This window comes from Rhipicephalus sanguineus, chromosome 3 (assembly GCF_013339695.2).
Source record: "Rhipicephalus sanguineus isolate Rsan-2018 chromosome 3, BIME_Rsan_1.4, whole genome shotgun sequence".
Taxonomy (NCBI): domain Eukaryota; kingdom Metazoa; phylum Arthropoda; class Arachnida; order Ixodida; family Ixodidae; genus Rhipicephalus; species Rhipicephalus sanguineus.
Window position 1 is genome coordinate 216290375 of NC_051178.1, and position 13258 is coordinate 216303632.

The window sequence follows — 13258 nt, forward strand, 5'->3', positions numbered from 1 at the left end:
CGGAGCAAAGGCTTCTCAGTCCCCTCTCCTCACACCATGTGCCTGTGTTGCACTGCTGCCCTACACCCCTCTTTTTCTTTATTTTTTTCTCTCCCCCCATTCCCTGTTCGTTTGCTTCGCATCCCCTTCTACTTCGTAACCCCGCTGAGAAGTATGCTCACTCCCTCACTTCTCTGAGAACTGGTCTTTCATCTCGTGAGCTGCAGTTCACATATACACGGAGTTCTATGGTAGGGTAAACAGAAGGCAGAAGAAACCGCATTACAGTTGGCCCTGCACTGTAAGCGGTTACGTTACAACTCGTCTGAGCTGTATTTCTTTTTAGGTAAACGAAAATGTTTTGCCAATGTACCTAATCTTAGAATCATTGTTTTTGATCCAAACCCACTTCATTAAAATCAAGAATGGTGACCAGAACCACCTGGCTGTTCTTAGCTCAGCATTTCAACTTATGCTTTCAAAATGTTTCCTTTCAAAGATGCGAATTGCCAAGCACCGGTGCAGAAAATGCTGCCCTTACCTTGACTGAGCTTTGGCCTGCTCCTGCTGCTGTTCAATAAGTGCCTGGTACTGCTTCAGGGTGGCCTGCATTTGAAAGCACAGCAACAGTTGACGTAGGTGCAAGGCAATGAATGCAAAATCACTGTAACACTGATAATCACCCAAGTCGCGGGTTTAATTCCGGCTGTGGCAGTTGCATTTTGATGGAGGCGAAATACTAGAGGCTGTGGGATGTCGGTGGACCGGATTAAAGAGCACCAGACAGAAAAATTTCAGGAACCCTCCACTATGGCATGCCTCAATAGTGAATCGTGGTTTTACCCCAGATTACTACTATTACTATCAATTACCTAAACATGCTAATTAGCTCATTAATTGTTAACTATGGATCAATTGCTTCAGCAGCGAGATTGAAGCAATGGAGTAGCAGTCATGTAAGAATAACAGAAATCCTCAGGTTAGCGCCACATTCAAAATATGCAGCCTTCAAATGTGCGACATAATACACTGGTGTTCTGTAAGACTTTCCCAAAAATCATGACGCTTAACAGCATGGGATGATCTTAAAGGGGTCATGAACCACTCCTCGGTCTTGGCATGAAAAGCACCCTGGAATGAGTCGGGCCCTTCCCAGTAGTATATAGCCGAAAGAATTTTTCGAAAACCTAAAGTAGGACCGGAGATATAGCAATCGCTATATTTACCCTCTCAGCTCCCTCTCAACTCGCTTCATTCCGGAAGGAGAGAGGGAGCGCCGTTCGAGGTGCCCCGCCCAGTGCATTACGTCGCCTCGCTTCAATGTTGTGTGCTTTCCTTTCCGCGTAACTTGGCGGTGTTGACGGCTGCTGCTGGCAACTAATAATTCCGGTCAGCTGCTTCTCGCTGCGTGGCGCGGTCTATCACGTCTGGGTTAGAAGTGCTGACGCGATTTATTTGCATTGATACTGTCGTTACTTCGCTTATGTCGCACTGATACTGATAGTACGCATTGGTACTGTCGTTACTTTGCTTCGTGACTTCGCTTATGTCGTTTTTCTATCAAATCAAAATTAAAATAAATGGAAAAGCCGGCAAGCCCTCGATGTAGCCGATTGGCACGGCATGTACACTCAGTATACGCTTTTAGATAATGAACTGGCCAAGGCTGCCTGCCTCAACGCACGGAATAAAATCTCATGCTGAGAAAAGACGACGCAAAAGAAAAAAAAGAAAAAAAAGCGATTCTTTTTAAGCAGCCGCTGTGAACGGGAGGAAACGAGATAAAATGCCCTTTGACCTTCAGACGGCTGCAGCCCTGCCTGCTCGTCGGCAAGACCGAGGAAATCAGACAATCAGACGCGTCGGAATACAAGCGAGGTTTGAGAAAGCATCGCGACGTATGTGCGTGTTATAGGGGTTACTTTGTAACGAACAGATCCGCGCGTGCGAAACTGTCCCGTCTTTGGATCACACCGCGCACTAGAGGAGTGTAGTTACTCGCTACTAGTGCTACGCAGCAGCCCTAACAGTCAGAGCTGTGACCCCCTATCCCGCGGTTCGCGTAAGTTGCGACCGCGGCGGGTTTCAGGCCAGTGGTAACAGAGACGAGTTCTTTGCCTGACACAGTTTATTGTGCCAAAAGCGCCACCAACGCAACAAAATACAAGGTAAGAACGAAGCGGCGGAGAAGTTCCGCACGACAACGTGAAAACAACAACAAAATGGGAAGCACACGAGATTTAGAGCGATAAGGTTCAACTCACCTCTCGTGGCTTCGCAGTCCGGCCCTGAGGCAGTAAGTTACCTCACAATAGACCGGGCGTTGCGCAGGGGGTGATGGCGTCTGGGTGGCTCCCGACTCGATCAAGCTGTGGTCGTCACCGCTGCTCGAGTCGAAAGACGAGGCGGTCCCCAAGAAAGCCGCGCGCGTCTCTTGGGGTCTGGAGAGGAGTCTCTCCAGAAAAGGGCAAGGAGGGAAAACGGGGCATCTCGACTTCGGCCAGGGAGCAGGGCGCGAAGGGCTGCGGGAGCGGCACGTGCCCTCTCCCACGCAACCCCCCTCGCCACTGCGCGTACAAACGTAGCGCGAAGCCGAGATGCCGCCGCGTTGAAGACAATGGGTTGCGTGTGCAACCCCACATCCCCCCCCTCCTTAATTGAACCCTTTAGCCAGAAAAAAAGAGGATCGCCATCACCTGGGGCTTAAGAGGGGGCTAGCGGCTCCACCAGGAACACGGCGAAGTTCGTGTCGATGAAGGAGCCGCACGGAGACTGCAGATCACCGTTATCGCTGGAGGGCAGTCACCTGGCGAGCCGGAAGAACGTGTCGGTGAGTGATAATACAGGGCAGCTTGACAGTTGAAGACAGTTGTCAGGGCAGCCGTCAGGACGGTCGTCGGGACAGTCAGGAACCCAGGCCCAGGCAGCTCGGTCGGAGTCAGCTCGGCTTGCTTCTGGCGTCGCTCGCTCGCTCGGATTTTGCGGCCCATGGTGTTGAAAGGGGCACACGGCTGGATGGATTTCAGCGCCAGACTGCAGGCCACCTTTGATTTGCGTTGGTCGCATCGCCAGGAGAGCAGCATGTCGACGCGGGTGCAGTTGGCTTGGGCGCTCATCAATCGTTGCCCTCTGCCGGGTGGGGGTAGAATCGTTCCCCTCCTTTTGTCTTTGCTGCTCCTCCCGCTCTTGGTTCTCTTTCTTTCTCCTTTTCTTCTAAGGCGTTTGGAGTCGAAATTCCCCCAACGCTTGCGGCTGGCCGGCTGCAACACCCGTTCTGCGCAGCGGGATACTACGCTCGTACTGCGGGTGCACTCCGTAGTTCGGTCGCCGGGTCTGCAGCTCTTCGCCGGGCTGTGCAGTGGTTCCGCGAATTCTTCTGCACCGAGGCCATTCGGGACCGGAAGCTGTTTTGCTGTTTTTCTTTCGCCTTGACTCTAGCTGCTGCTGTGGGCTTTTGGTGTCGCCGCTCTCTGCTGTAAGATGCTTGCGTTGACGGCTTGATGAAGTGCCGGGCTATGGGGCGTCTGCTGGCGAAAACGGTCGTTTTCGGCTTGGCTGTTGTTGAAATGCTGCCGATGGGTGATCTGCGACTCGAACATTAAGTTAGCCCCTCTCTTACTCTCCGAAAAGCAAGCGCGTGCTCGCTCTCGAAGGCTGCATGCTAGATATCAGAGGAGCGTCCCATCCGATATCACGCACAATAAAGCCCCTACGAACCGGACAGAGTTAGTTCTGCCGAGATCGCAAGTTGTAACGTCGCACTGAGCTCGTACGTCGAGCCGTGCCTTCGGATGCCACTGCCTGCGGGCGCGGGGAAGCGTTTCCCTCGGGCCACTCGTTCCCTCTGTCATAGTAGGGTTTGAGATCACAGACATGCACCGGTCCGCCGATCGGTCTTAGCGTTAAGTCCGTCAGCTTGTACACGAGAGAAGAGACAGTCTCTCCTACCCGGTACGGTCCTATCCACTTCGGTGCCAGAGAAGCTGAGAATTTCTTACTGGCATCGCTTAGGACATGATTGCGCTTCAACACCAGGTCGCCCACTTTGTACTGAACGTCCCGATGAGAGCGGTCATACTGCGCTTTCTGCTCCCCACGAGCAGTGCTCAGGTTCCGTCGTGCTTTGCCCAAAGCCTCCGTCACCTTCGCGCGCAGCCCAGCTGCATAATCAGCGCGTGCCGACGAAGCAGCCAGTTCCGTGCTGCGTTCCTGTAGAGTATGTTCTACAGGATTCAGCAGCTCTCTCCCAAAATTGAGAGTGGCGGGGGTAAAGCCAGTCGATCGGTTCACGGTCGTCCTCAGAGCAAATCCGATTTCAGGGACGCAATTGTCCCAATCCTTGTGCGTCCCCGCAAAAGCAACAAGCATGTGCTTGATGTTGCGGTTTACACGTTCGGTTGGATTTGCCTGGGCGTGGTACGTGGTTGTTCTCTTGTGCTTAATGCCCAGGGCTGCACAAGAGTCCACAAAAATTTTGGCGGTGAAATAGGACGCATTGTCCGTAATCAACTGCTTTGGATAGCCGAATCTCGTGAACACTTCGATGAGCTTTTCCATGATAATGCGTGCCGTAAGCCTTCGTAGGGGGAACAGTTCCACCCACTTAGTGAAGTGATCTGTGACGACGAGAAGGAATTGGTTCCCTCTCGGTGTTCTTGGGTAAGGTCCCATGACGTCACAAGCCACTATTTGCCATGGTGTTTGGCTTTGGATCGGCTGCATGAGCCCGGGTGGGCGTCCACCACGCGGCTTCACGCGTTGGCACACATTGCATGAGCGGGCGTAGCGCGTTACATCCCGTTTCATGCCTGGCCAGGTAGCAAAGCGGCACAACTTAAGGTAAGTCTTAGGGCCACTTGCATGCCCAGCGATGCACGTATCATGAAAGTAGCGTAACAGTGCTCCTCTCAACGTGCGTGGGATCACCGCTTTGAAGGACTCATGTGTATCCTTCTCCGCAGGAATGTATCTCAGCAAAGTGCCGTCAGAGTCTAGCAGGTAGGAATCCAACGCGCTCACAGCATTACCAGCTGTTTCAGAGCGCCGCGCATTAACAGCAATACCAGCTGCGTCAACATGCGCCGCGGCCGCGCCGCCGGGCTCCCGGAGCCCCTCGAACACCTTTTTGCAAAATGGATCCTCCCGCTGAGCCTCTAATAGCTCCTTCCTGCTGAACACGTTCCCCACTGAACTGACGCAGTCCAAGTGGTTAACGCTCTCCTCAATTGAAGGTGGGTTGTCCGCCCTTCCGTGAGGACTCTCGCCGTCGAGCAGTGTAGCAGTTACTCTGCTCTTAGGCTGAGTTTCAAAGGTGTCAGGATGGGTATTAATGTTACCCCTCGTGACAACATCGAGCGTCGCAACAGTTACGTCGCTCTCGGGCACGACTCCGGGCGAGGTGAGTTGAGTAGTAATGTTACTCTTCTCACGGTCAACGGGCGCGCGCGAAAGTGCGTCCGCCACAACGTTGCTCTTTCCTTTCCTGTAGCGAACGGTAAAATCGTATCGCTGCAGGAAAAGTGCCCATCGTGCAAGTCTGCCGCTCGGCTCCCCTAGGCGTCTAAGCCAAGTTAGTGCCATGTGATCAGTCTCGATAACAAATTGAACTCCATCAATATAGTAATCGAACTTTTTCAGGGCAAAAATGATTGCCAAACATTCCTTTTCCGTCACTGAATAGTTTTTCTCTGCGGGAGTCAAGGAGCGGCTAGCAAAAGCTACCGGCCGCAAGCCACCTTCGTGCTGTTGGAGCAAAACCGCTCCTAGGCCGAGGTCGCTGGCGTCCGTTTGGATCACAAAATCTTTGCTGGGATCCGCTAGCCTTAATTCAGTGGTTTCCGCGAGCGCTTTAATGAGGTTGTGCAGTGCCTCCTCTTGCTCGGGACCCCATCTCCACCGCTCACCTTTCCTCAACAGAAGTGTCAAGGGGGCTTGCAGTGCAGCGCAATCTGGGATAAACTGACGATAAAAGTTCACCAGCCCCAGAAAGCGTCTCAGTCCACCTATGTCTGTCGGTGATGGATAGTTCAATAATGCCTGAACCTTGTCATCACACGGCAGAAGGCGACCGTTATCCAACGTGAAACCCAGTAGCGTTACTCGGGTCTCGGCAATCTGAGTCTTGGCCGGGTTTAGCGTTATTCCCGCCGACCTCAGACGCTCCAGCACGTCCCTGAGATGGCGTAAGTGCTCATCAAAGGTTCGTGAGTATACCACGACATCGTCCAGGTAAGCAAGAGCGTAGTGCCACCTTGCATCACCTAAGACGCGGTCCATCAGGCGCTGGTAAGTCGCAGGCGCACCGACAAGACCGAATGGCATACGGGTAAACTGGAAAAGGCCCCTGTGACAAGTGAAGGCAGTCTTCTCTCGGTCACGGGGATCTACCTCCACCTGAAAGTATCCTCTGCTAGCATCGAGCGTAGTGAAGTACTTCGCTCCGCCAACATTAGACACGATCGAGGGAATGCTAGGAAGCGGATATGCATCCTTGCGTGTTACCTCGTTCAGGCGACGGTAGTCAACACAAAGGCGGGTCGTCCCATCCTTTTTAGGTACCAGTACCACGGGAAAACCCCACGGGCTCTCCGACCTTTCGACAACGCCTGTATCGAGCAGTTCGTCCAGAGCGCTGTCTAATGCTTTCCTCTTAGCCAAACTCACCGGCCGAGGATTGCATTTCGAAGGAGAAGCATCGCCTGTCTCAATTTTGTGCCTAACTAGCGCAGTGCAGCCAGGCTGTTCTGTGAATATGGCGTCATATTCATTCAGAAGCGATGAGAGGCGAGCTTTCTCTTCCACCGTCAAACTGCTTGAGCTATTCAGCAGCGGGTGGTCCCTTTCACCCCGCTCTGCAGTGCACAGTGCCTCCGCAGAGGGGGACGGGGGACGCGCGCGAGGGGAGCCGTTCCCTCCGGTGCGTTCTTTCTCCGCGGGTCGGTTTGTCGACCCGGCAGAAACATGTACGAGTGACTTTTTCGGGCAATTGTTGGGACGGTCTGCGCGCGAAGCATCATCGAACGTAATTGTCTCTGACGCTTTTTGAAAGGAAACTGAAAGGTTTCAGGGTGCCACATGCTCGCTCCCTATATCCTCCGTTGCAGACGTCAATAACAATGCCCGTCTTGGCGAGGAAGTCTCTACCAAGAATGATAGGAACCGACAGGCCGGGGAGGTAAGCCAGGCGTTGCCGCCTGACCCGGTTCTCCCACCGCACCACGAGCCGAGCGGCAGCGCTTGCTTGCGCCAAGCCGCTGGCGAGCCGGAAAGTCACATTACTCGATCTAAGCTGGATAGCGTTCCGACAGAGATGATCGTACACTTCGTCGCCAAAGAGTGAAGCGCTTGCTCCCGTGTCTAACAGCGCAAAAAACCTGCGCCGGGCGACTGTTAGCTCAATAAGTGGCACTGGCGTGTCGTTGGGTGGTCCAGTACGACAAGCCAGCGGGGCTAGGAGTTCATGTGTCTCACTCAGCACCGCTTTGTTTGCCGCCGGCCATGCAGTGTTGCTCACCGGCGGCCCCGCTCGTTTCCCGAAAGCGCGTGCTCTCGGCTTGCGGGTTGCCAACAATCTCGGGCGAAATGCCCCGGCTGGTTGCAACGATAGCAGAGGGTGGTCGGCCGCGCTCGGGCTTGGCGTGCTGTGCCTCGCACCGTTTGGCCACCGTTCCTCTCTATCGGATGCTCCCTTCCGGGCGCGCTCCGCTCTAGCGTCCTCGGATCGGTATGTCGACTCCGATTCTGCGTACCTCGGCCATCGGCAGCGTGTGCTGCTCGCATGGCGTACATGTACGGGTCAAGAGCCCGGTCAGATATGTCCCAACCGCTACTCGAGTGCCCGCCACTGAAGGCAACTACACCATTTCCCTGTGGACGGATGCGAATATTGTCTCCGTTCCACGCGCATCGCGGCTCAAGTGCCTGCGACGCTGGGGGTGGTGGTCGGTACGCACGTGAGGCGAGTATGTCCGCCTGTATGCGTTTTGCCTCCGAGGCCAGCTCGTCCAAATCCCTGAACTTGCCGCCTCTCAAATATGCTGCGAAAGTGGGGTGCGCTTGTCGCGTGACTCGCTCCACCTTCTCGCAATTTAGAGCCGAGGGGTCAGCAATACGATAGAGCTCGTCCATCGCCCTCACGTACTCGAGCAAGGACTCGTCCGGATGCTGAGTACGCCGCTCTAACTCGCGCAGCATGCGACGCTGGTAATCAGCGGGTAAGAATTCGTCGCGAAACCTCGCTCGGAATTCGTTCCGCGTGCTTGACCGGTGGCCGGTAAGTCGGAACCACCGGGCAGCCTGCTCAGTCAGTGATACTGGAACGACGCGTTCTAGCATCTCGCCATCGGACAACCCCGTTGCCTGCTGGTAAGTCAGCATGCGGTCAAGGTAATCATTGGCGCTGACTGTGTCATGATACCCGCTGTAGGTGGGTAAGTCCACCTTTACGCTTGGTCTCGCAGCTGTGCTGGGCCTCAGCAGAGTGTTCTGCACGACACCCGTCAAAGTCTCAATCAGGCGCAAGGCATCCCTTAAAACCTGCGGAGACTCGCTCTGGCCAGTAAGGTCTGGCACAGGAGCTGATTGCGTTGAGCCGGTATGCCGCTGTGGCTCCCTGCTTTCCGCACGCTCGGACAAAGGGCTCGGCGTAATGTGCCTCGCGCCTTCGAGCGGACAATCTAACGGAGGGAGGGCCTCATGTGTAGCGCCACCCTCATCGAAGCAAATCAGATCCCCTTGGCTAATGTTCGCCGCAGGGTCCGACTGTGCGGTAGCAGTTACCGCCGCTTCGAATTGTTGCCTGTTGGCAGCCACCCTTGACAGCGTGAACAGCGGCTGTAAGTCAGCCTCGTCTGCTGCCATGGTTGTTCGTGTAGTGGCAGTCACTCACACGAACTACTCGTCCTGTTTAACCACTGGCCCCACGTTGGGCGCCAAATATAGGGGTTACTTTGTAACGAACAGATCCACGCGTGCGAAACTGTCCCGTCTTTGGATCACACCGCGCACTAGAGGAGTGTAGTTACTCGCTACTAGTGCTACGCAGCAGCCCTAACAGTCAGAGCTGTGACCCCCTATCCCGCGGTTCACGTAAGTTGCGACCGCGGCGGGTTTCAGGCCAGTGGTAACAGAGACGGGTTCTTTGCCTGACACAGTTTATTGTGCCAAAAGCGCCACCAACGCAACAAAATACAAGGTAAGAACGAAGCGGCGGAGAAGTTCCGCACGACAACGTGAAAACAACAACAAAATGGGAAGCACACGAGATTTAGAGCGATAAGGTTCAACTCACCTCTCGTGGCTTCGCAGTCCGGCCCTGAGGCAGTAAGTTACCTCACAATAGACCGGGCGTTGCGCAGGGGGTGATGGCGTCTGGGTGGCTCCCGACTCGATCAAGCTGTGGTCGTCACCACTGCTCGAGTCGAAAGACGAGGCGGTCCCCAAGAAAGCCGCGCGCGTCTCTTGGGGTCTGGAGAGGAGTCTCTCCAGAAAAGGGCAAGGAGAAAAAAGGGCATCTCGACTTCGGCCAGGGAGCAGGGCGCGAAGGGCTGCGGGAGCGGCACGTGCCCTCTCCCACGCAACCCCCCTCGCCACTGCGCGTACAAACGTAGCGCGAAGCCGAGGTGCCGCCGCGTTGAAGACAATGGGTTGCGTGTGCAACCCCACAGCGTGAAGGGAAAAAAGCAAAAAAGAAAGGAACGCGAGAAGAGTGTCGTTTTAGGCTGGCCCCAGCAGCGTGCGGGATGCCCAAGCAAAGCCGTCATGGGATTACCTTGGCCTTGTGAACGCCGCTTCTGAACTGCCCAGCTGTGTTGGCCGTGTGCGTGCGTTTTGTGCCTGCTCTCGCCGCTTGACGTGAAATGCGTGGCTTGACGACAGTGCAATATGCCTTACTGCAGGTCTTACTGCGGGTGGGATATGGTGTGACAATGTCCCGGCGACTCAAGCGAGCCTGCCGCTGTGTATATTACCAAGCAGATGATGGGCACGCTGCGTTCGCAATACCATCGGGCACACAATGATAAGTAATGCTAATGTTTCCTCTGTTCGTGCGTCCTTATCGTGGCGCGGGCAGCTGTAGGTGTTGCTCTCCACATTGCGTCGCGTGAAAAGTGCAATGAAAAGTCGAAAAAAAAATGAAAGAAAAGTCATTAAGCTCACATACCGACGATGTGTAATGCGTGTTTAGAAACTCCTATGAATACAGCACATGCTTTGCACGACCAGCCAATCGAGTACGCCTTAAAAAAAGGTGTTTGTACAACATAATTTCCTTCCTTGCGATAAAGCATAAATGAAGCAAAGAGCTTTCAAGGAGTATACACTAAAGCAAAAAAAAAAGAAGCCGCAATTATCACGCTGTCATGAGATGAAATGTGCATTGAGGCCAAATTTGTTTTCTCTTTATGCTGTTTTCATGCTTGATTTGCTTGTTTTGATTTTCCATCTCAATGTCAATTTGTGCACGCTGACATGTGGCATAATCGTCAGATAATTATGACCATATGATGAAACATAATTATGGCCATATGATGTGACAGACATCTGCTAAATGGCAGTGTGTGCTATGAAGAACATGCATTTTATGGTATTGTCACATATCAGCACTGGAACTTGCCAGGGTTACATATGCATATTTATAGCCTTCAGGAGATGTATTAGTTGTGCAAGGCTATTTTAATCACATTGATATAAGTCAGTTGAACCTGGTGAACCACCTTGTTGAATCACCTTGTTTCTTCCCTCTCGTTATTTTTTTAATTATGTTGCCAAAGTGTTTATGATCTGTACACAGTATTCTCACTGTTTACAAAACTTCTGACAAGGTGAAAACGCTGTTATTGTGTCCAGGTCTTCTTTAGTCCTCATTACAGGTATGCTGTTAATTTTTGCCATGAATCAATACCAAAGTTGCCCAATATTCAGTCCTAAACAGAGTAGCTGTGGTTGATCAAGAATCTAGTGTCCAACATGTTTAAATACGAAGTGAACCTCGCTATCATTGACACCCCTTTGCACTATAATGCTAACTTGACTGACATCGAAATCTACCTGAATGGTGGTACACAGGACAAGAGTAACACTTCTGGTCTTATCTAGCATTTCTTTACTTTCGTGTATTTTTCGACCTGTGTACTTTAAGTGAAAAGTTCACAAGGAACTACTTAGCAGCCTAACAATTTTGCATTTGTTTCATGTTTTGTTAAAAGGTCTGCAATAAGTATAGTGAAGTGTGAGTCCTTGGCGAGAAATTCATTTTTATGGACACAGAAAGCTTAATGAACATCCTTTTTGTATCATTTTCAGGAAGACATTTCTGGCAAAGCAGCAAGGATTGCTCGTCCACTGCTTGTGTACGAGACGTTGTATAATGGGAACACTCCACTGTGCCTCACTGTACACTATCTCGAACATTTCTTTCATCTTACATCATTTGGGCAAGTACTGGAACTGATGCAGAGTTTTATGCGTGATACTACGTGCAACATTTCCAGTAGCATGTGCGTTTGAAAATTTCGCACTGTTCAAAATGACACTTAATGGAACCGGCTTTACTCAGCAAACTTTATCCTAAAATGGACAGTTGGGCGAGTTGATGTGTATTCATAGTTAAAGAAAGTGCGGAAAAAAAACCCCACAGCACAGAGAAATGAGAATGAAAGGCACAGGACGATGCGCTACTAGCAAGTGAAGTTTATTACAAACCACAGAAAGGTATGCACACACAGTATGAAAAAACTACAAAATTAGAAAATCACGCAGTCGCAGAAAGAGTAAAAACATGTCTAAAAAAGCAAACACGTGTTAAACTTCAATTGCAATACTGCGTCATCCTGTCCCCTTCATTGATAGGTGTGTTGTGGTTTTGTTTTCCCGCTTTCTTTAACTATGAACTGAAGCCCTGACTGCTTTACAGCCTCTATAAGTGCGTGGTCAAATTTTATTTAACCTCATGGCATATCAAGTCCAAGGATATAATGTGCCAAGCCATCAGCCACTATTTATAGGAAATCTAATTTTGGGCATATGATTGCCTAATTTCAAGCTGACCTTGCAGCCGTAATGCTGGGCTTAGTTTTCAATGTGGTAATTATGCATAAGCCATGAAGTGAGGAATTGAAGATGAAGAACTTTAAGTTGCAGATGGCACTAGCTGGCATGGATATATTGTAAACAGAGATATACTAATTATGCATAATAGAAGTATTGGTACACTGTAGTCACGCATTGGTACACTGTAGCATTACAACCGGCCACCCCAGTCTACAACTGGCTGCCCCAACTGTGGCTATCAGCATGCTCCTACTCAGAACTGCCCCACGCGCGGCAAGGTTTGCTACCAGTGTTCCAAGAGGGGACATTTTGCCACTGTGTGTCGCAGCAGACCCTTCGCACGGTCACCACCAGCATGGCATCAGCAAGCCTCCAGTCCATCCAGGCCTAGGCGTTCGGATCATGCCGAGTCTATGGCCCTGTCAGACACCCAACTGGACCTCCGCACACCGGGATTTTACGCCGATGTTGAGGTGAACGGAAAGCCTTTATCTTTATTTGTAGACACCGGCTCGTCAGTGTCCATTCTGTCTAAAGAGTTGTTTACGCGCTATTTTGTCCAACCATCAGGTTCTGATTGCAGACTGGTAGCTCCACCTAAAAAACTGAAAGATTATTCAGGGACTATCGTTCCACTTCTCGGGTGTTTTCAAGCTCTGGTAACGTTCCGAAATCGCACTACTGAGATACTGTTCCTACTATATAGCATCCTACTGAGAGGGGACCAAGTTGTCCTTCCCAGCCAACTACAGAAACAAGCGCTCGCACTCGTGATGATGATGATATGTGTTGTTTTGTGGCGCAAGGGCCAATGATGGCCAAAGAGCGCCAAAAGGTATTTGATGTGTAGGAGATGATGCGGTCAATGACAATGGCAGTGTGTAACGTTGGCTGTATATGGGCCTAAAAACGTTTGCTGTAAAGTGCGTAAGACATAAATAGCTGTTAAAAGAATGTAATGATTTCTGAGACATACAATAAGTGTGCTAATATGGTATGCATTAATGAACTTATCAAAGGAGATTCGTATGAAGGTAGCACTTCATACCTCGTCAGGGCCCTTGGAGACAAGGGCGACGAGTACGTGCTATAAGGTGTACAATCATCGCAGCAGCGGCCTCTCAAGGTAGGCCGTGCTACGTATTTTTAGGACTAATAAGATGCAGTGTGGTAGTTCTGTCAACAAAATTCAGGACTGTGTCTGTGTCAAATATTGGATCTCTTCCGA

At 51.5% G+C, this 13258-nt stretch overlaps 1 protein-coding gene across 3 annotated transcripts in view; it reads right to left on the reverse strand.

The window, feature by feature from the left end:
- The window catches only part of LOC119388282 (proteoglycan 4), a 287761-nt gene that overhangs the window by 185377 nt on the left and 89126 nt on the right, over positions 1-13258 (reverse strand). For all 3 annotated transcript variants that reach the window (XM_037655967.2, XM_037655963.2, XM_037655964.2), the window contains exon 6: positions 521-585. In XM_037655967.2, coding sequence (XP_037511895.1) covers positions 521-585 — 65 coding nt within the window. The remainder of the gene's footprint in view (positions 1-520; positions 586-13258) is intronic.